At 39.4% G+C, this 23159-nt stretch overlaps 1 protein-coding gene across 1 annotated transcript in view; it reads left to right on the forward strand.

Annotated features, from left to right (window-relative positions):
* Window positions 1-23159, forward strand: part of MAGI2 (membrane associated guanylate kinase, WW and PDZ domain containing 2) — a 650039-nt gene that overhangs the window by 378802 nt on the left and 248078 nt on the right. The window contains exons 7-8 of the mRNA XM_081799668.1: window positions 102-223; window positions 2169-2351. Of these exons, the coding sequence (XP_081655794.1) occupies window positions 102-223; window positions 2169-2351 (305 nt within the window). The remainder of the gene's footprint in view (window positions 1-101; window positions 224-2168; window positions 2352-23159) is intronic.

Below are 23159 nucleotides of genomic sequence, written 5' to 3' on the forward strand. Positions count from 1 at the left end.
TAAGGTGTCCCTTAATCACCCGCTCTCTTGTAGAGCTCTACATATGTTCTCTTAAATGACTTTGCCCCACTGTTATCCTAATTTGAAATTTTATTCTTCAGCCACATAAATAGAAGAACACAGTTCGAAAACCCCGTCCTGGAAGCAAAAAGGAAGCTACAGCAGCATAACATGCCCCACACAGAACTTGGAACAAAGCCCCTGCAGGCCCCGGCTTTCCGAGGTGAGTACCATGTCCACCCGCCACGTTTCAAAGGGAAAAATGATCTACCAAACTGCCTGCTCTTCCAAATATGCCTTTAGCTGGGACTATTTCAAATGATCAATCTGCTTTCCCCAAACCCCTCTCTTAGCTTTAGCTGGATGTTTGCTCTGCTCCGTGGATTAAGTTAAAGCCTCCGGTGGTACCTCATAGGAATGTGCAACAAGGTGCCAGGGGGAGATTCGTGGGTTTTGACAGTAGTACTTACTGTAAAGTGCAGATTCATAGAGACTCCTAGGTTTGTCCTCAAAAGACCACGCACAAGAATAAGGCTTGTTTTCCTTTGTGACAGTAGACGGTTCCTGGTCGACATTACCTAAGCCCACCTCCACCCGCCCCCGCGCGGTCCCTGAGAGGTCGCGCAGTGTGAATGACTTGTCTTACTATCCGCGGGACCGCGCCGGGAGGCCCTGGCCCTTCGGTACGTCCGTCTGTCTGTCCAGGGCTGCTTGCTGCCCTTGCCCACAACTTGGAGCCCCGTAGTGGGATGAGTTGCTGCACAAACTTCTCACGTCTTGTGGGCTCATACTCATAAATGAAAGCACGAATACCACACCCCTTCAGCACAAATGCCATGAATGTAAAGGTCTCACGGTAACTTCTCTCCGACTATAAATGTTACATTCATAAAGGAAACGTAGATGGCAAGGCCATATGCATTTTTCATTTGCATTTTAAAGGAAAAAATGTAAAATAAACTTAAATATAAAATAGAGAATGATTATATTTAATTTTTTTAGTGCAGATCTATGTGATGTATAAATACATGAAGTAAAATTCTAGTATGATGACTCATTGTATCTATTACATATCACCCAAGATGTAACAGCAGCAAAAGCACCAAAATACTTAGCTAAGTTCCTATGTACGGTTTGGCTGTTACAAACATCAAATCATATCACCGAAAATGTAATAACTGAATGTATTCGTGTATGCACATGTATATACTTCGTGTGTGTGTGTGTATATATATATATATATATATATATATATATACACACTTGACTGAGATAGCATTTAAAGCAAATATTAGTTCTATTTCCTAGCATGACTATTATTTTTAAAGCATTTAATATGGTTAGGAATATGTTTATTACAGATCATAGCTGGAAAAGCATATTATGTAACAAACTAGTGGTCAGACCTAAATGAGTGGTTCCAAATTATGGTCAGATTATTTAGGTATATGATTCGAACGTATCAACATATTGTTACAAAATGTGTTACCTTTACATTCATAATGATATATAGAAATGTTGGCTTGCCTTTTCCTCACATCTTAGAGTATACTAAACACTTTGAGGTCAGTAGAACTTTATCTGGTTATCTTTATAGCATCTCACAATATAAGCAAAAGTTAACTCAGTCCCACATCCAGGTGATCCTTCTAAATAGTTTAGATATTTGAATAGATGGTAGCATTCCATGGGTCTTATTCTTTTAAAAAATAAAACAGTCCATCCTCGTTTTCCAGTTTTATCCCTTCAGAGTTTTGTGCAGGACCAGCCACTCACGCATACCTCCTGCTTGGATTCCTTTAGAACAGGACGAAAGTATCCAGATGTGTCTGGATGATTTGGGCTCCTCTTTATCTATAGCCTTTGACGGCCTGTTGATTTGGCCCTTTTTAAAAAGCCCAAGAAGGGCTAATTTGGTGAATGCAAACACTGACTTGACCGAAAATCTACAAACCACACAGCTTTTCACCTTTCCTGGATGCTTGGGACTGCTCTGTGTTTGCAGGAAGTACTAAAAATTCAGCTCCTGCAGTCACCACCTGCTTGCTTTTACTACAGGAGACACCCACACTTACCCCTGGGATGGCTGCTCAGGAGCTGGCTTTCCCCTGTGTAAGAACTTGCCTTAAATATGCTTTTTCTTTTTTAACTTATATTGACCAATGTAGAAAAACCACTCTTCACCCGGGATGCATCCCAATTGAAGGGAACATTCCTCAGCACCACCCTAAAAAAGAGCAACATGGGTTTTGGATTCACCATCATTGGTGGAGATGAGCCTGATGAGTTTCTGCAGGTGAAAAGTGTGATTCCAGATGGGCCTGCAGCACAGGATGGGAAAATGGAAACAGGTAAGGTCCTTACTGCTTTAGAAATTTGTTTTACAACATCTTTCTTCCAGGCCCCCCTCCCCACCCCAAGGCAAATAGGAGGAGCTTCTTTCTGTGTTTTTAATTTGAAGGTCAAAGATCACTTCACTTTAGGGAAACCAGAAATGATGTTTCTCCTAAGTTTAGGAGTATCAAATTGAAGTATTTTGGAAATAGCTCTAAATATCGTTTTTGTCTCATTTTTTCAGACTGGCCCTTCTACTTGCTGGATTTAATGGGCTCTTGAGATTGACACTTTTCTAATTTATTTTTAGAGTTCCTTCTTAGAGATGTGATTAACATTTCATACTACTCTACCTTATATTCAACCACTGATATTTTAAAATCTGTATTAATGTCGTGATATTCTCATGCTGAATTGCCCAGGTTAGATATTTAAATATGCATGCTCATCTCATAGAAAAAAAATTTGAATGGTATTCATCTTTATATGTCCCCATCAATGTTTTAATATATAAGGTTTTTTTCTGTAGTTCTTATGAATCAATTTTCACATGCAGTTGCTTGGATGTCTATCAAATTATAATCAAAATTCATTGAACATGGAGATATGGAGGCAAATTGTTAAAGGCACAAAAGCATAAAATATGAAAGGTCCACAGCGGTAGAGAAAAAAGTAATGAACTAAGTCTGGTTTTGCAGTTTGATTTTAAATTCTCCTACCTGGCCCATGACCTTGGATTAATCCCATAACTTGTAAATGCTAGTTTCCTTATCTGGGGAAAAAACAAAAAAAGAAGAAATCAGATTTGATCTTGTGTATTTAAAATACTGATTCAAGAATTTTGTAGCGTTTTTGAAATACATTAGAAAGAATATTATAAAGTACAGTAACTGTATCTCCAAAGAACCATATCACCGTTACACATTTTTCAGTGTTGATTTAATTTATGATATCAACTCGCCAAAGTTAATGTGTCTTAGTAGATATACAAATTAGAGAATTACTTTTGAGGAAAAGTTATCACATCTATGTGGTCTGTATATTTGTGAATTGTTGTATTACCATTTAGTAAATGGTTCCTCCAGAAATAACTGCTTTTCAAGGTCACCTAATGAACATATTTGTCACTCCCACTCACTAGTGGATAATAATCCATTTAATAGGTGTTACATCTCCTTAAAAGTTGAGCGAAGTTTAAAACTAACCCACCACATTTTTCAAACTCTACAGTTGTAAAAATCATGTGTACATAATTTTCTGTTGAGAGTTAAGTTAGAGCATGTCCAACTCTACTGTTCATCTGGTGATATTTTACTAAACATCCACACCTTCATGGTGCCAAAAAATCACAGAGAAACATCAAATGACTCAACTAAAAATCATCTTACTGCCTACAATTAGCATAAGAGGAAATTACAGAATTAATACCATCTTAGTAGAGGGACAGGGATCCCCAAAGCTTTTGAACTTCAGTGAAATACTTAATAAACCTATTTCTTTTCATAATAAGGAATAGTTATTTTTTTTCTCTGATCCTACCCACTATTCCATGTTTCAAAACTACAAAAGACTTTTTTCAGTGTAAACTTAGAGCAAAAAAAGACATTTGCCCAGCAAGGCTTTTTCCCTTCGTACTCATTCTGCTAGTTTGGTATAACACACACACACGCACACACACACACACAGTCTAAGCTTTTATTTAGAATTTAGCAGATTTTCTTCATTTAACATAATCCAAAACAGGTCCTAACAGAAAGAAGAACCTAGGATTTAATGCTATCCACTGTCTCAAATTTATTCCTATTCATTCATTCATTCATTCATTCATTCAGGAAACATGTGTTCAGCTCCTCACTTTCACAAACATCACAGTCCATAAGGGCGACAAAGATGGATAGGACAAGGCCCGGCTCTCAAGGGGTTTACGTCTAGGAAGGGCCTCCAATAGATAAACAGGAAGTTGTAACACAATATGAGTAGGATGACTCTGCAATAACCCTGAGGTTGGCACGAAATCAAGAGAGTGGGAGGAGGAAGGACAGAAATGTTTAAAAAGAAAAGTGTGTTCCTCACCATGTAATCTTATTGGGCTTTTAGAGAAGTGATAATCTCTCTCATCAGAAAAGAATGCCATAAAAGGTTGAAATCTACTGCTTATAAAATACTCGGGAAATTTAAATGTTTATTTTTAATTGTGAAGTAATTTAAAATAAAATGTACACACATTTCTGTGATATTCCATAAGTAGTAATAGGAATGGCTGCTCAGGTCATTCAGCTAATACTTTATGAATATCCATATGTCCCAGACATTCTGCTAATTATTAGGGATGCAAAAATGAAGAGACAAATGTTTCTATCCTTAAGAAGCTTACACTATAGAAATAATGAGTAGCAAGTTAATGAATATTTACATCAATGCAATAATAAAAATATGTACAAAGTTCAGAAATAAGCCAGAGGACTGGGAGATTGAGTCCACTGGGAGGTGCTTAGGGAGGGCCCTGTAGGGAAGATGATGCCTGACAGAGTTTTGAATGATGAAGAGGTGTTTGCTAGGTAGACAAATGAGAGCCACAGGAAGAGGAAACAACATAGGCAAAGGCACAGTAGTGGGGAATACCTAGATAAAGATTTATATGCCATCACAGCCCTATGGCAATATTCCAACTTCAGTAGGTATTCATGTGAACTATCAAATAAAATGATAATCATAACTGGTAAAGACAAGCTATTATGACATGTAGAAAATATCGAAGAATAGTATGTAGTCATATATCCTCAACTAAAAAACAGATTTCATAAATGCATGAATACGTATATATAAAATCTTTCTCATATAAATTTCTCATATAAATTTTGAACCAATTAGGCATAGAGCTGTACTCTGTTGGCTGATGTTTTCTTGATTTGTGTGTCCCTAGAACCTGAAACAGTGCAAGGCAAAGAACATGTGCTCAATAAGTATTTGTTGGATGGATGGTTGGATGGATGGATGGATGGATGGATGGACGGATGGACTGACTGTTGGATACACTTAGAAATTAAGAAGTGAGGGCGCCTGGGTGGCTCAGTTGGTTGGGCGACTGCCTTCGGCTCAGGTCATGATCCTGGAGTCCCGGGATTGAGTCCCATATCGGGCTCCTTGATTAGCAGGGGGTCTGCCTCTCCCTCTGATCCTCCCCCCTCTCATGTGCTCTCTCTCTCTCTCATTCTCTCTCTCAAATAAATAAATAAAATCTGAAAAAAAAAAAAAAAAAAGAAATTAAGAAGTGAAATTTGAATTGGCTGAATTCCACTTTAACAGCATAACCTGGTCAATGCTAATTGGACCAATAGCTTACCATTAAAGCAAAAACAAACCAACATTCCAGTTTCTAGAGGAAACTAAAAAGACAAAAACATGTTAGGGACAAAATTAATTTCCTTTTTTGTAATGACTTCATCTATAAGTGAGCCTCAAGATTTTTTTTAAATAGACACTACAGATAGAGTGATAAATCATTAGTATTTAAAAGGTGTGTGGTCTCAGGGTGCCTGGGTGGCTTAGCCAGTTGAGCATCCCACTCTTGGTTTCAGCTCTAGTCATGATCTCTGGGTTGTAGGATCAGCCAGAGTCAGGCTCCAGGATCAGTGGGGAGTCTGCTGGAGATTCTCTCTCTTTCCCTCAGCCCCTCCCACCACTCATGTTCTCTCTGTCTGTCTCTGTCTCTCTCTCAAATAAATAAAAAAGTCTTAAAAACGGTGAGTGGTCTCATTTGACATTGAAATATGCATGAAAATACTTGAATCTATTTTTCTAGCTCTAGCTTATCTCTAATCTAGGCAAAGAAATGTCAATAGTTTGTGTGGACACAAAGAAAGATCCACTCTACTAAAAAGTTGACCAAGGGTCCTACACAGTAAAAACAAGAGTAGGATGGGAATTCTTTCTTTCTTAGTCAGCACTGATTCATGGGAAGGGGTAGAGAACAGGGGAAAATGGGGACACTGTGCCCCTGGCTGCTTTTTGAAAACTAATTGAGCCAATCCCCAATGGTCCTATAATGTTCTAGAAGAAGCTTTCTTCGAAGAAATTACCATAGTGCCCAGAAACCATCCAACTTCTGATTATTAAGTATTCTACACATCCTGGCAATCATTTGTAGGCAGCAGAGATCCTGGAAATATTCTTTAAACTATTTTTAAAATCAAGATTGATATACTAAGGCTTACATAGAAACTGCAAAGTCTTGAGAGTTATTTATCTAGCAACCTTCAGTTAAAAAGCTTCTCTTGTTACATGATGTCTCCTGTTTTTCCTGAGGCTAATTTTTGAATCGAGTCTTGAGGTTTTCAAGAAATATAAGAGGGAGGAAAGCTGGCCTCTCTGTGAAGTTCTTCTATAGGTAGAGGTTGAATTATGAGGTCACTCACAACCTATTAGATTTTATTTGCCCTCTTCTAAAACATATCCATGTTATTAGTAAAATGGCAAGAAACTGGGAGACTAGCATCCTGACATTCTCTAGCTCCCGGCATTTCTCCATTTCCGCAGATCACGGTTGCTGCCCTTTTGCTGGTTGCTACCTTGTTCTTTGTGTTTCTGGAAGTAGAGGCATAAGATTAATTTTGCAAGAATCACCTGGCGAGCTTTTTAAAGATGCAGATTCCCGTGCCCCTGCGCCTACTGACACCCAATTTCTGGAAGTGGTTTTTTGGGCATGTGCATTTATACACTTTTAAAAATTGTCAAATCAATCCATGCATCTGGGAAAAAAAATCACATCAAAATATTTGTAATGCATAAAATATCTCCTGTCCTGCTCCTCCCCACCCTCCAGGCCCCTATCCCAGAGGCACTCAATCAGTTTGTATTCTTAGTGATGGTAAATACCTTCACACCTCCAATTAATGTGTTTATACTGTTGTCTTGATTTAACAGATTTAGACATGACCTATATTTACTTCCTCTTAGAAAGAAATGAAGATTTAGCTCTCAGCCTATGTCTTCCCATATTTTCCCAATAGAATTTTACAACTAATTTTAGTAATATTGGTACAGTTTATGCATTACCATGGCTTTATAAATTAATTCACTGACCCCAGCAGTGTACCATTAATACCTTTTTCCCCTTAAACAGCTTTGTGGAGTTTTGCTTTGTCTTTCTCTCTGTCTTGCAGTATCTTTCTTAAGATAATTTTTTGTTTTTCCTCCCAAAGCACCATCACATTAGGTCCTCTAGTGGGTCTTCTTTTTTCTGGGCATCTTTTGTCCTCCTGTTCCTCTCTGAGGCTATGTGTTCATCTGACCCTTGGGGACCTTCCATCATGTCTCTCCCCAGCAGAGTCCACAGTTATCCACATCCATACCTCTTTTTTACAGATGCTCATTTTACTGGAGCGCAGTCCTTGAGTGTGTTATGATCCTCAACTGTCCATATTTAAAAATGAAACTGAAAAGTTTCCCTAGGGTTCTTAGCCAGGGACAGAATATGAACGTCTGTTAAGTGGGGACTTTTTTTTTGGAGACACCCTCAGTTTTTGACTTGGGGTAGGTGGTGGGAGTTCTGCAAACAGTGCCACCAGGAGGATTATATACTTGTATCAAACCTTCCTGGGATTCTGCAGACCAACTGAGAGCCCTTCCTGCCTCTGTCCCCTGCCCCCCGCCCCACACACACACTCCAAGAACACATTAGAACAGGAATCAGCAAATGCTTTCTGTAAAGGTTCAAATAGTAAATATTTTAGGCTTTGTGGGCCAGGTGGTCTCTGTCATGCTGTTTCACTCTGTTGTGAAAGCAGCCTTAGACACCACATAAATAAATTAGTGTGGCTGTGTTCCAGTAAAATGGTATTTACAAATACAGGCAACAGGTTTTGCTCGACGGGCCAGAGTTTGCCAACCCTCCGCTCTAGAGTAGACCTTCCGAAACCATGATAAATTAGTCATCATGCCTTGACTTTCATTCCATATTCTAAAATTCTCTTGAGCTGTCATGTCACATAACGGCCCCTCTCTGTCATATAAATGGCTTCTCTCAGGTTCTTTTCATTGCTGGGGGTTTATGCATTTTAAAGTCTTTGTTAAAGAGGATGTGTATTCAGTCTGTCATCTGGAACCAGACGTCTTAGAATCTGCATTTTTACACCCACTAATGTTTGAGAACTACTGTATGGAGTGGTAGATAGCAAGAAGACTCCCTTCCCATCTACTATACAACTTAAACATTCTCCATCCTACGCTGACTGCCTCTCCACAGAGCCTATGCTCAGAATTGCCTTCATGGAGTGTTTATGAATATTCCTGGGCACTAACTTTTGGAGTAGAGTCTCTGGCCATCTACCCAATAGAACAAAGCTGATTACTCCTTATGTTTATCTTTCGTATCAGCCTAGGACATTGACTCAAGAGCAATTTCTCATTCTTGGGGGATTTTAACCCTGTTAATTCTCTATCCCATAATTCGCATTACCTGAAATCTTAGTTATCCTTTTGCTTTCTAGGGAACAGCAAAGATTAACCTGAGGCTGTGGGTGCTGTGTAATCAGATAACCCTTCGGTACTGATTCTCCAGTGAATGGTCACCCAGTGGTTCCCACCCTGGCCTACCCCAGTTTTATTGGATCTTCCCTAACCATTGTTAGCTCCTTAGCAGTTCAATGAAATTCCATGGGTATTAATTAAACATCTCCTGAGAAAGAGTGTATGTAAGAGAAAGCCCAAGATGTAATTCAAAAATGTTTTGTGTCTCATCCTCCCTCTACCTGATAACTTGTGTCCAGTGCAGGCTTCCTTTTGAATTTTGAGCACACTACTGTGTTGGTCTGTCCCAGCTGCTCTCACATTGACTGGCTTGCCGTATAAAACGTCTCAGTGAATCAGCCAGTTCTTCATCACCACCCACCTCCACCTCAAATGTTCACATTTAGATGGTTCTGTCAATTTCCAGAGGCAAATGAATGAAACAGAGAAATGTAATATTTCTATTTGAAGTATCTGTTGAGTTTTCTATTGCACACCACACCAAAACTCAGTGACAATCAAACATTTACTCATGATTCCACATTCTTGCCTGGGATCTGCTGGGTGGTTCTCATCAGCTAGGCTCACTTTGGGACTTTCATGGGGCCACAATAATGAGGAAACCCTCCTGGGGCTGGGATGTGGGGGGTGGTTTCACTCACAGTTGAGGCCACAGCTGGGATGGATGGGACTCCCCAGGGCTGATAAGGCATCTCTCTCTCCACATGGTCTCAGCAACAGGGTGCCTGGGCCAGTTTCCTTGGTGGCTTAGGGCTCTAAGAGAGCAAAAGGGAAAACTGTCAGGCCTCTCAGGGCCTAGCCTCAAACTAGCACGGCATGACTTCTACCCCTCCTACTGATCAAAGCAAGTCACAGGTCAGCCCATATTCAAGGGCCCAGAAACTGGCCCCATGTTTTGATGGGAGAAGGGGCAAAACATTTCTAGTCATCTTTTATCTACTGCAGTATCCTTCTGTGGCTTCCTTGTTTCTGAATTACTTGACTTTGTTCAAACTTCCCTCAGAAACTTATCATTGACTTTTGTGGACACTCTACCTTTTTTACCTTTCTGGGACAGAAGTGTTGATAATGGGTTGCCTTCCAGTTCTCCATCATGCTACAAACAAATAGCAGTGAATCATAATACCACGTCCAGGGAATATGAGCAGTAAAACCACCAGGTCTCCAGCTCTATCTTTCTAATAAAAATAGAGGAAGTGGTTGCAGTAATTCACTGTGTAAGATCTAACAAAATAATTCAGACTCAGATCTATGTTAGATAATTTTCTAAATTACCTGTTGGTATTAGACATTTATGAGCTTTCGATGTGACACACACACACACACACACACACACACACAAAAGTCTTGTGCTCTACAAAAGCCAGAAAATCAAATTGAATTTCTAGCCAGCTGACCAATACTAATTTCTCCAGTAGAGAAGAAATAAACTGTGCTTGTTTAGCTTGTCAATATATTTACTCTTGATTCTTTCCAAACACACCTAACTTTTATTTTTTTATTTATTTTTATTTTTTTTTAAGATTTTATTTATTCATGAGAGATAGAGAGAGAGAGAGGCAGAGGCAGAGGGAGAAGCAGGCTCCCCGCGGAGCGGGGAGCCCGATGTGGGACTCGATCCCGGGACTCCGGGATCACGACCTGACCTGAAGGCAGACGCTTAACCGACTGAGCCACCCAGACGTCCCAACTTTGAAAACCTCACTTCATTTTGCTCAAATACCTAACATCTCCCCTGCAAGCAATGTGGCTTTCCAGATTCATCACCGGACATCTTGCAGAGAAGGCGAGAGCCACAGTAAACACTTTGTATCTTCTGTCCTCCTTTTAAGATGATATATTAGGTAATTCAAATGCCATCCTTGACATAATACTTGATTTTGGCTGCATACCAAACCACTTGAAAGGTGTAAAGCATTGTTGCACCAATTCTTAAATTATAATATGCTTCAATAACACATTTGGTTTTTAAAAAAAGGTCTTTGTGGGCGCCTGGGTGGCTCAGTTGGTTAAGCGACTGCCTTCGGCTCAGGTCATGATCCTGGAGTCCCAGGATCGAGTCCCGCATCGGGCTCCCTGCTCTGCAGGGAGTCTGCTTCTCCCTCTGACCCTCCCCCCTCTCCTGCTCTCTCTCTCTCATTCTCTCTCTCAAATAAATAAATAAAATCTTTTAAAATAAAAATAAATAAATAAATAAATAAAAGATCTTTGTAACCCAAACAAGTGCCATTTGCCGTGCCTCTTCTTGGCACATTTCTGTCTTTTCTCTCTTTGTAAATGCCTTGTGCATCGCTGTTTATGACCTCTTCATTTAAAATCAGAGTCTCGATAAAAGCTCACTTGAGAAGGATTAACTACTCTACAAGTTCTATCTAGTTTTCATCTCTGCCCCAGGCTTAAGAACTTGATTCTCTTTTTAGCACAGATAGAGCAAAGTTTGTGACTTTAATTTTGTTTCTAATTTCAGTATTGGTATCCATGTGGGTGAGTCACACAGTAATTGAGTTATGACATTCATGACCGTTGTACCTCTTAACACCAAGGAAGTCAATGCACTTAAATGTACTTTTATTGCTATTATTTTTAAGTTATTCTGCAGAAAAGCTTTACATTAATTTGCAGTACAGGTCCACTGCCCCCCCACCCCTGGAGCTCAAGAAGAAAGGAGCTGGGGCTCCTACTCAGCCTAAGAGCCCAGCTCAGAAGGGTACTAGATGTTATAACACCAGAGATGTTAACATTAGAGTAATCTTACTGGGTCTGAAGTTGGCGATTTAAAAATCTGAAAGCTTATCATTTAAATTTAATGGAAATGGACTGGAGATTATGGGGTTAATGCTGTCTTTTTTTATCACCCACTCCATGGAGGAAGTGGTTGGTTGTCAGTATATCAGTGAAAGGTTTTCAGCTTAAATTAGACCCATTGGAAATAATGGTATCATCTAAATGCATTTAAGAAGTTTTTATCATTTTACTTTCTTAGGTCTAGGGCCAGGATCCCCAGTTCCCTTGCTTATAAATGAAACAAAAGTATCCAAATGGGTACAAGGAGTACCAGATTCTGATGTCTGGATTGGCATGTGTGTTTTTATAGACAATGTTAAAGTCATTCAGTTCCTATTACTTCCAGTCCGGCAACTAATGGAACTGAGCCTTTGGTTCATCAGGGAACAGTCTGTTCTTTTATAAAAGGTGTTTGTTTTCACCCGCCCTCTCCTTCAGCAGACTTGTAAGCTCTTGTTATTTGCCATCCCCCACCCCCAGCACCTAACCATAAGCTCTCTAGGTCAGAACCCTGTCTGACTTCACCAATAATAAATTCCTGAGGCATATTTACTACCAGATATATGACATATATTCAACTTGGTGATTGAACAGTTGAAGGAATCTATCTGTGCAGCACTGATCTGCTTACATGGATTACTATGAAGGCATAAGATTTGCTGTAATAATGATAGATTTTTCTATGATTACTTATGCTCCCTTAGAGAATTATTTAAGTCTTTTCTTTGTCTAATTTCACCAAACATTTCATTAGATGAGCTATTATATATGAAGTACTTAGAATAGGGCATGACATATGGAGTCATTCGAAATTGGTAACCGTTATTAATATTTATAAGACTATCTTCCAATAAATTGAAGGAAGCTTTAGTATTCTGGGAGTGAGAGATATACGAAAAGAGTTAATGAGCAGCTTAGGATGTTCACCATTTGGACCCCGGAAATGAATGATTCTGTATGGACCACTAACAACAACAATCTCTTGCTTCTTAAAGTACGTTTCAGAAAATTGTTAGAATTGTAGTGCCGTGTTGACAGCCCTTACTCTGTTGGTAAACTGGCAGCTGAAGTAGAGCACTCAACCTCTTGTGTGTGCATATCCCACTGAAACTTGGGCTGGGATGCCATTTAGGCATGCCATTGGATTCTGACTCCTCTTTACTAGACACATGTTGGAGACATCGCTAGCCTCAGCTTCATTTGTTTAATGAAGTTCCTCACTTTTTGATATTATAACCCACTCCAAAATAAAAACATGTCAATCCTGAATCATAGGAAACAAAAAGAAAAGTCTAAAGAGGGTAAGATAGTTGGAAAAGGTCTGAGGCAAAATATATGTTTCTGTTACAAGAAATAATATTCCCTGAATCAAATATCTGTATAGGATATTGGTGCATATTCCTACAGACTGTCATGTGGGCTCGTAACTGCTCAATGAATGGTTTAATTTCCTAGATACACACACATATATCACCACCTACAGATATGTGCGTATAAGTGCGGAAAAGAGGCAAGAAATATGTCTTCCACTATTTCCTCAGCTAAGTCTTGGATCTTAGTTCGTAATTATAAATCTCTTCATGTTCTAAACAAGAAGACTTCACTGAAGTCAACAGAAGATAAATTGCCTGCAGACCTTTGTTTATAAGTGTAATTCTGCTGGTTTTTGCAAGCTGCCAGTGAAATTAGAGATGGAGCGCACTGGAGTCGGCAAATATCAAAGCTGCTGCAGCTGCAGAAACATGATTCCCGTACCCAGTGTAATTAATGTGCCTCTCACATGCTCCAGCTGAGGATTTGCATGAACTGACAGGAGCACACACGGTAAATCTCATGTCATCATCTCATTTACTACTTTGTTCAAAAATCCAACTCTGTAAGGTGAATTTTGCATCTCTTAATGGCAAGAACTATTGTCAGAAACGAAAACATTTCATCACATAAACGAGATACTGACAAAAAAGGGGGGAACTTTGTTTTGTGAAACCAAGATTAATAACCTAGACCTTCTTTCTCCATCTTATCACTTTTGTATTCCTTCCTTCTTTGTTTTGAAGTGTTGGGTCCTGAAATTTTCACTCCTCTGGCTTCTTTGTTTGTTCTTCTTTCCTGTTTTCTCACCTGACTAGGAAAAAAGCAAAAACTGGATCTATTTTCTCCCATGTTCTCAGGAGAGAATGAAATTTAGGGCATGAAAAAACAGACTTAGATTGCCACATCTCCAAATGTAATATGAAGCACTTAACATACTTTCCAGCGTCGTGATGGATAGGCACGCTAGGTAGCAATACCGGCATGTTTTCGGAGCACTTTCTCATGGACTTGTGTAAGATTGTGATCCTGAATTGGGACATAAAAGCTTTGAAGTGTTAGAGTAATGAGGTTGAGGCTAAATGTAGCAAGAGCTGAAATTATACGAATCCATCCTGCGTGCATGAACATTCCTGGGAAATTATACAAATCCATCCTGCGTGTGCAGTGAACATTCTTGGGAAATGGCTTTTGTGGCCATTGACATTTGCCTACAGGCTACATCAGTGGTGACAGGTGTAATCTCAGAATTTACAAAGTAGGACCTCAAGTACAAACTAAAAGATATGGAATTGTTTCCGATGTTTCTCATCAAGGCTGGCTGGGTCCTTGAGATTTTTTTTTTTTTAACAAAATGCAAAGGTCATTTTTCCTTTGGAAAAAATAACCACCTGCCATTTCCTAGAGAAAAGGTGACATTTTTCTATGAAAAGGAGACATTTTGCCCAGAGGCGAGTGGAGGCAGTTTCTGGGATTGCCTGACAGTGAGTTTACATAAGAGCAGAGCAAGATGCTGTGCCTCTGGCAGAAATGACATTTTTCTCCCTATTCAGAGTTGCAAATTCTAAAAAGTACAAAACTGACTTTCTGGTGGTAATTCTGGTCTCTTATTGATGTGTGCAGTGGCATTACTAATAAATGTTGTGAACGCATGCCATGCTGAGACCAGGGGAGGTTTTACAAAGATGGCGGACGGGGAACTGAGCCCTGAGCTAGAAGTCCAGTCCTTTACTTCGGATTTCTGTCACTGACTAATTTTGTTCTGTCTCACCTAGCACCTCACTGCACAGCATCAGTATTCCTGTCTATCAATAATACTCAAAATAGATATATCCATTTGCTCATTCATTTATTCAGCAAGCTTCATAATGGGATGTTAAGTTGGGGCTTTTCATAGAACTGGCTCTGGGTCCCATCACCCTCCCCCGTGGCCACTGTGGAACTGCTCTACCACAATAAACTGCCCCCCCCTTCTCTATATAAACAGAAGCTGGAGAGGGGAAAAGAACTTCAACATAGTTTTCCTTATGTGGGATGCAGTGCTTGTGTTGGGAAGTAACCCAGTAGTCCCCATGTGAAAGGGAGGGTGCTTCCCATCCCCATCTCAATCCAAGTGAGGAGGGAGGCTCTAAAGAAATAATCACTCCTTGAAATTGAGATTGCAAAACAAGGAGAGATGGTGTTTTGGTTTCCAAATTGGACATCTGCTCAGGCAGTGAGCGGACTTGCTTCCTTTGCCCATCAGAATAGGAAAGAAGTGAATTGGAGAGAGGAGGGAGGATAGAAAGAAAACACGACAGTGAAGCCACTGCACCCAGTACCTGGCATGGCAAGGCTATGCCAAGTTCTCTGTGGTTGAAAGAGACCTTGACCTGAGCCAGCCATCTTCCATATACGGCTCAGGAGAGCCACCGTGGGCAAGGAAAACTCAGCATCCGCAGGCTGGGCAGGGCTCCAATATGGCAGCAGCTGATGGAGATGAAAGAGGTCAAGCTTGAACCAGATACTGCACTGACCCTGGGATGAATGCACAGACCCATCCCATGAGAGAGCCGGCCCCTAAGCACCTGCCACTTCAATGGCCAGTTACCATTCCCGAGACAGGCAGCCGATTAAATAAAACCAGCCAATTACAGCCATTGCAGCCAACTAAATAAAAAAGACTTCCTCTCTGGAAGAACTAGACCTTGAAGAGTAAGGGAGGGAAGAAGCAGTCACCCAGGGGCAGACCATGTGTCCCCCACCTCAAAGCTACCAGGATCCCAGCACAAGCCCATGCACAGGATAGGAGGAAAAGAGATTAAAATCAAGTTTAAAGTTGAGGAGACTAGGCATTTTGTAGCCAAAAGTGACTCCAAAGTTAGGAATTTTCCCAAGCTATCATTAAGGAATGGGAAAAGAGGATAATAACAGTAACTATAGGAAAAAACCTACTTCACATTTTTACCCCCACCCCCAGATGAGACTGCTCAATAAACATGCGTGTGTACAGGGAGTGCCCACCACACATCAGCCATCCTTCCAGGTCCTGGGGACTCATGGATGAATGAAACAGTCTCTGCCATAAGGGATGGCGCAGCGCAGTCTGGCAAAGCCACAGAGGTACGTGAGCAATTTCAAATGACACCTGGAGATAAGTACTAGAAGAGATGTGTACAGACTCCTGAGGATTGAGTCTCCCACAGGAGGAGAGGGTGTAGGGAGAGGCCAGGAAAGGTTTCACAGATGAAGTGTGATTCAGAGACCTGAAGGGAGATTATGAATTTATTAAGCATCCCACGTATGGGGAATATAGTGTGCAAAAGTGCAGACATCCATTCATTCAGCAGGCACATACGGGAGCTTTTACTATGAGCCGGGAGCTGTGCCAGGTAGGATATTGGCTTATACGATGAAAACAACATGATCCTTGCATGGGTCCACATCTAGGGGACCCGGAAAACCACGGGCTGTTTGTTATGCCTGAAACCAGGGAGGCAGCACAGAGGGAGTACAGAAACAGAAGTTGAGGTGAAAGGCTGCCAGGAGCTTAATAGGGTAAGGAACTATACAACACACTCAGGAGGCACAGAGGGGTTGCAAGCAGGGCTGCAACCTCATCAAATGTGCATTTTAGAAAGATAGATCTGGAGTCAATATAAAATATGAATAGACAGGAATCAGCAGAGAAGTTAAGAAATGTTCAGTATCTCTTCCGTGTCCCTCCCCACACCCACCTTCCCCGGTTCCCTTTATGGACTCTACCAGTTGGGCTCCGTGAGTGGGAAGAAGCTTCTGGCCGTCAGAGGCCCGAAGAGAGTGAAGCGCTGGTACTTAGTGCCTTTGTTTGTTTGCTGCCAGGTTGCTGTGGGCTGGGCATCCATCTTTTGGAAGCTCTGCTCTCACAACCACTGGAGGAGAAGAGGAAATGAAATGGAAAATATGTGGATAGTGTTCCTTCTTGTCTGAGTGAATGAGATGAGTGAAGAAAGAGTTAAGTACATTTGCTTCTTTGGGTTTCACGCTGCAGCAACTGGGTGGACTATGGTGCCTTTAAGACAGAAGGAGAAACAAATCTGAGGTTGTTTTAATTACTCCTAGGTCATGAGGAATTGAGGTAATATGTGAATAAGGTTTCTATGAGGTTTATGTTTCTAAGAGTCAGCATCTATATACATTTGAAGAGTTGTTCAAAGACAATTAAGTGCTCAATTTTGTAATTTGTATTTTCTTTGTTGAGTGTTTTATTTTATGATTCCCTTTTTGATTTTTTTTCAGGGAGAAGTGATAGCAGTAAGATTTATTTTATATTGCCAACAAAGTTCATACTTGTTAACAACTCAGTGGGATGGGAGAGGGAAAGAATTATATGCTAAAATCCACAATACAGAGAGGATGCAAAGTGCTTCAGTCATTGAATAACTGCCAAAAGGAAGAAGAAACAGCCTTGTTTTCCATCAAATTCTTCCAGGTTTTTCCAGATGGGAGAACAACCACAAATGGGTGGAAGTTGTACAGAGACAGATTTTGATTCATTATAACAAATAGCTTAATGACAGAGCTGGGTTGTCTAATGATAATATTCATTCATTGAGTTTAATGACACTGTGCCAAACTCTTAATATATAGTATCTGATTTAATCTCTATAGTAACCCGGTGGGATAGAGATAATTATTCTTATTTTACAAACAAGGAAGCTTAAGTTCAGAAAAGTTGAGAAACCAGCCCAAGCGCGCACCACTAGTACATGGTAAGCCTGAGATTCAAACCCCTATTTGACTACCGTGCTACTACTTTCTAGGAGAATAGTCAGCTCCCCAGAATTGGGTCTTATCGGAGTCTGATTAACCACTTCTCAAGTATTTCTGCTCCGGTTCGAGGTTGAAGCGTTTGACTCAAAGTCACCATCTCTAAGGTGCAATATCATGATACTCCTTCTCTACCTGCCTTCACTTTCTTCCCACCCATTCCCCCCCCACCCCATTTTTCATGAATTGTGTGTGTGTGTGTATGTGTGTGTGTTGAATTTAGTCTGTAAAACATTCTGTATTTTTTATTAATAAAGAAAGACATTGAGGGAAAGTGCTAGATAGAAGAGAAATAAATCTGTTCCCTTTTCACTGTTCCCTTATATACCCTGGTACCCATATCTTATATACCCCTGTCTGGCTAGATAAAAGGAAAATTCAAGGTCAATACACAGAATGAATAATATTTTATAATAGCATGTTTTTTTCCTTGCTATATGACCCAGTTTTTTGCCCCCAAGCCTCACTGATTTTGAGGGGGAGTGGAGCCGACAAATATATAGAGAAGCTGTTTCACATTTTTTTTTAAATCAATAAATGGTATCTGGTATTAAGAAGTATTGAACTAAAAGTGTTTCAAAGCTTCTTGGAACAAGACCTATCCTATAATTTTTCTAAGTATGTCATTTAGATAACCAAGTTATCTCAACAGAGAACTCAGAGTCCTAAGAAGATTTCACATGATTATTGAGGTTCAAATGAAACTATGTTTTGGAAAGGGAATCCTATGAATGCATAAAATAGACATAATTAGACTAAGGGTAAGTAATGAAGTAGGATTCCAGGGCATGTCTCTGAGGCTCTTAATTCCAAACTCCTTCCCCCAGATAAGCAACTGTGGGACCTCATTTAGTTTCAAGTATGGGACAGATGAAGGAATGTAGTATTCCCGAAAAAGTGGTCCCAAAAGACTTGATGTTTTTCAAGATAACAGAGCACGTAGAAACATCTTTGAGGTTTTTGCACCAATCCAAACATGTTTTATCTCTTTGACTTAAAGGAAAAAGTCTGCATGTCCTTTATTCACGTTCGTAAGATGTTGAAGTGAACAATGAGGTCCTCAGAGGAAAATCAGTTACAGGAAGAGATTCATTACAGTTAAATACTGAGAATTTGCATCACACTTTGTTCATGTCTGAGACCCAACTATATATTGAATATCCTTGCCCAGTAGACATCTGGCGTTTACTGGGATAAATAACACAGTGCTGTAAAAAATATTTCGGAAACTGCAAAATATGCTTCAGTTGTAAGTTATATGATGGTTTTAATTCCTAAATTTCTTAATATGCCACTTTCTCCATTTAACTTGCTATGCTGATGTGCATTCTTATCTTTTCTCTTCTGGGTGTTGTCAATCTGTCTAATTAGATTATAGGCTCATTAGGTGGAGCCCAATGGCTAATTCCATGTTTAGTACAGAAAGAGTACACTGTTGGTATTTAATCATCCATAGTCTCCTGTTCTGGCTCAGCAGGGTATAACAATACATCTTCTGAAAGCTCACTAGAGTGAAAATTCCCCTGCAGAGGGCAAGAAGAAAGCAAGAAGGACAAATGAATTTTCATTCAACTCTTAAAGAGTTCTTCTTTTTACGAGAGTATAATAGCTAAGCCAGTAACCTATAGAATGGAAAATCAGCCTGAATACATGTAAAAGAAAAAAAATCAATATACAGTAGCTATTTTATGCAGCACTGTTCAATTCCAAAAGAGCTGACAGTTTGTGGAAACAAAAAAACAAAAAAACAAAAAACAAGATGTGTTATGCCATTTGAGAAAAAAAGTAAAGCAAATAATTCATATGTGGAACTTATATGAATGTCTCAAAACTGTTTAAGGAACGCTAACTCAGTATTCCTTGGAGAATCATGAGTGAAGCAAGAGTAGGGAAAGTATTAATTTACCTAGTATATAGGTAAGAAAAAAAAAAAAACACTCGACAAAGCTCCAGGATTCAGTTTATCAGTTCTGGGGCCAGAATCCCTGATTACTCATCTGCTATCCTATGTAGTTTGTAAAATCTGTAGGGATTTAACAGTATCTGCTCATTCTGGGGTTAGAATTTAAGTTCTGCTGAAATTCTTAATGAAAAGAGTTTCATATTTTCTTCTTCTTCGTTGAATCCCTGTTGGTTTGCAATCAAGTTTACCATGGCTTCTTCTGGAACTTTATTTAGCTTAATTGACAGTGTCTGCTAAAGCAAAGACAGAGAAAACAAAATTATTCACTTCCCATTGATAGGTGAATTCTATAAGAGTTTACTGATAGGTTAATAGTAGAAATTTTTTAGCAACTCTATTTTATGATATATACACAAAGGGTTACAGAGTCCTTTTTCTTGCCAACTAAGTAAGGCATTTCCTCTGAAAATACCATTAACACCACTTGGAGGTCATGTAGAAATCAACTTAAGGATCTCAGAATGTTTAAAGAGCTTTTTCTATAATCCCCTCAATGTAAAGGGAAAAAATGCAATGTAAAAGATGAATTCTTATTTTTGTGCACCCAGTATCATTACTGGGCTAAAATTTGATGGAAGAAAAGGAGTAGAAGCTTTTATTCATTGCTTGCAATGCACCTTGGAAAATGTAAGGTAGTAGAGACAACTTTGTATCTGAAAGCATTTCCATCCAAAGTAAAAGCTGTAGGGAATAAATGGACACTTTGTAAAAGAGATTCAGCTGTTAGCAATATGAATAAGTAAGATAATTACAATGTATTGTCCATTTCTGAATATCTTTTTAAATATACTTAAATATTCAAGTGAAATCTTAGGTCCTTGATACATTAATTGAACTATGTATGTATATTTATTAATGCAACTCTAAAACCTTCATGATAAATACTGATTTTGAAAACTAAAAAAAAGGAAGAAAGAAATTGCAAAGAATCTTAGATAATTCTCTATCACTCATAGCACAGATGGACAGCTAAGAAACTTCGCAGCAGACATCCCAGGACATATCTGTGGAAGTACCCAGACCCAAAGACTCCTCATGCAACAAAATATCTACTGTGATTGATTGTAGAAATAGCAAATCTTCCATCCCGGAAGAGGTTTCAAAGAAGAATATGTTTTGGAGGGAGTCGAGGAAAGTATAGGAAATTGTTGAAGCAAAGCAAAATCAATACTGCAAAGAGAGAAGAGAAAGGAAGAGAGAGGGAGAGAAAGAGAACCACAGCCTCTTCCTGTAAATGGAAAGCATGTTTGTATACCTGCTAAGTAATTCCAAAGTGAAAAACTTACTAACATAAAATAAATAAGACAGAAATGAAGTAGAATCAGAACAGGGGAAAAAAAGAGCCGTAATTTTGAAGACTTAATTTCGTAGCCTCTTTATACATGTAATCCTTATCTGAGCAGTTTACAATACTGAATATAATAGAGTCTGAGCTAATGGGCTGAAAATGATAATATCCTTTAAAACTAGCTTCTGGCATAATGTCCAGTCTTTTCCAGGCCTATAATTACTGATGTGTGTATGTGATCAAGGAACTATGTGATTTAGTTGGGCTCAATGGGCTAGTAATAATACCCCTGATCAGTGTTTGAAATCCTCTGAGGAAGAACCCCGTATGAATAGCATGACTAAATTCTATAGAAAGCAGTGCTTGTGAGAAATAAAAAGAATGACAGAATATATGAACTCCATCATCAACTCTTATTTCTGGGAAAATGGCAAAATATGCAACACTGCCAAGTATATGCCAGCTAATGTGATTCATTTTGGATATGAGTTAACACTTTAGCACACAGATGTCCAGATCCCAGATGATGTCTCTCACTTAATACTGGCTCATATTACTTAATGATTTCACTTAGTCATGTGAAATCCAAATGCAAAACACTTAATTCCAAGTGGGAGATGCCAGAAAGTGCTAACAGAACAGTTAACTTGGAAACTTGGGGAAGTTAACTTCTTACTTTCTTGCCTCAGTGTCCTCTGCCCAATAATATGATGATTAGATTATGTCTGAGGTCCTCTAGAGCTCTAAAATCATATAAATGGCCAATTGTGAACCACAAAATTACACATGTTGGTTTAATAACAGCGTAAAACTGTGGCCTTTAAATGGCATGCCCAGATCAGCAAACTGGATAAAGTTCATCCATGAAAAAGGGGTATGTCCGGCAGTTAACTCTGGGAATCAGTGTTCTGTCCTCTACTAGAAACAGCCACAATATGTTGAATACAATCTAATAGAATCAAAACATAAGTACCAACAAAGGCACAGTCAGCTCATTTTATGATTTCCAATGAATACATACACAAGATACTATACAGCCTAAAAATGACATAAAATGTTTATCCTGCAGCATGTTGGACACACTACACAATCACTGTAATTGATTTTGAGCAAAGAATGATGGCTAAAGTTACCAAGCAAAAGGCAATAGACTGAAAAAAGTCAACTCAGAGGCCAGGAGGCCATATCTGGACATGCCCCCTGTTAACACTGATAAACTGTTACTAATAGAACCAATTCTAAACTTTCAAAGTTATGGATCATTGCTCCCCCCAGGCTGGCTGTGGCCAATTTGTATTACAACTGAAGTCCAGCTTCATACTGTCATACTGGGCCTTCTTTCTCTTCGCACTTTTCTTTTCTTGATAGTATAATAATTCCTTAGCAAATTCTCCATCCTACAAAGTTCCATTCTTCTGTGTCCATCCTGCTTCCTCTGCCGTCACCACCACACAAACATATACAATAAATCAGAACTGCTACTTCTAAAATATTTTTTAATTCAATAGGTAATATGCCAGTGCCAAGACATAAATTATTTTTATAGAAAATGAACATTCCCCATTGGTCTGCCTCCTAAATCCTATAATACAACTTCCTTTTTTTTTTTTTTTTTTTTTTTACCTATTTTAGAGAGCTGTAAGGCTGAAGCCATGGAGGTCATGAAAACCAATAGAGACATTAGTAAATATTTAATATGTGGGGCGCCTGGGTGGCTCAGTCAGTTAGGTGTCTGACTTTGGCTCAGGTCCTGATCTCAGGGTCCTGGGATTGAGCCCTGGGTCGGGCTCCATGCTCAGCGGGGAGCCTGCTGGAGATTCTCTCCTTCTGTCCCTCACCCCACATGCGCACTCTGTCTCTCACATAAATAAATAAAATCTTTAAATACTTAATATGCATTATGTGCTATTAACATGTCATTATAAAATACATGCTATATAATAAAATGTCCATAGTGATACTATTCATTCCGAGAACATTTTGTGTGGCGCCTAAGCTACCTTTTAAAGTCTTCTACTGGGATCCCAGGGCGGAGCAAGATGGCGGAGGAGTAGGAGACCTGGATTTCGTCTCCTCTCAGGAATTCAGCTGGGTAGGGATCAAACCATTCTGAACACCTACAAACTCAACAGGAGATCGAAGAAAAGAAGAGCAACAACTCTC

Source organism: Leptonychotes weddellii, chromosome 12 (genome assembly GCF_054177405.1).
Source record: "Leptonychotes weddellii isolate Sample4059 chromosome 12, ASM5417740v2, whole genome shotgun sequence".
In the NCBI taxonomy this organism is placed as follows: Eukaryota; Metazoa; Chordata; class Mammalia; order Carnivora; family Phocidae; genus Leptonychotes; species Leptonychotes weddellii.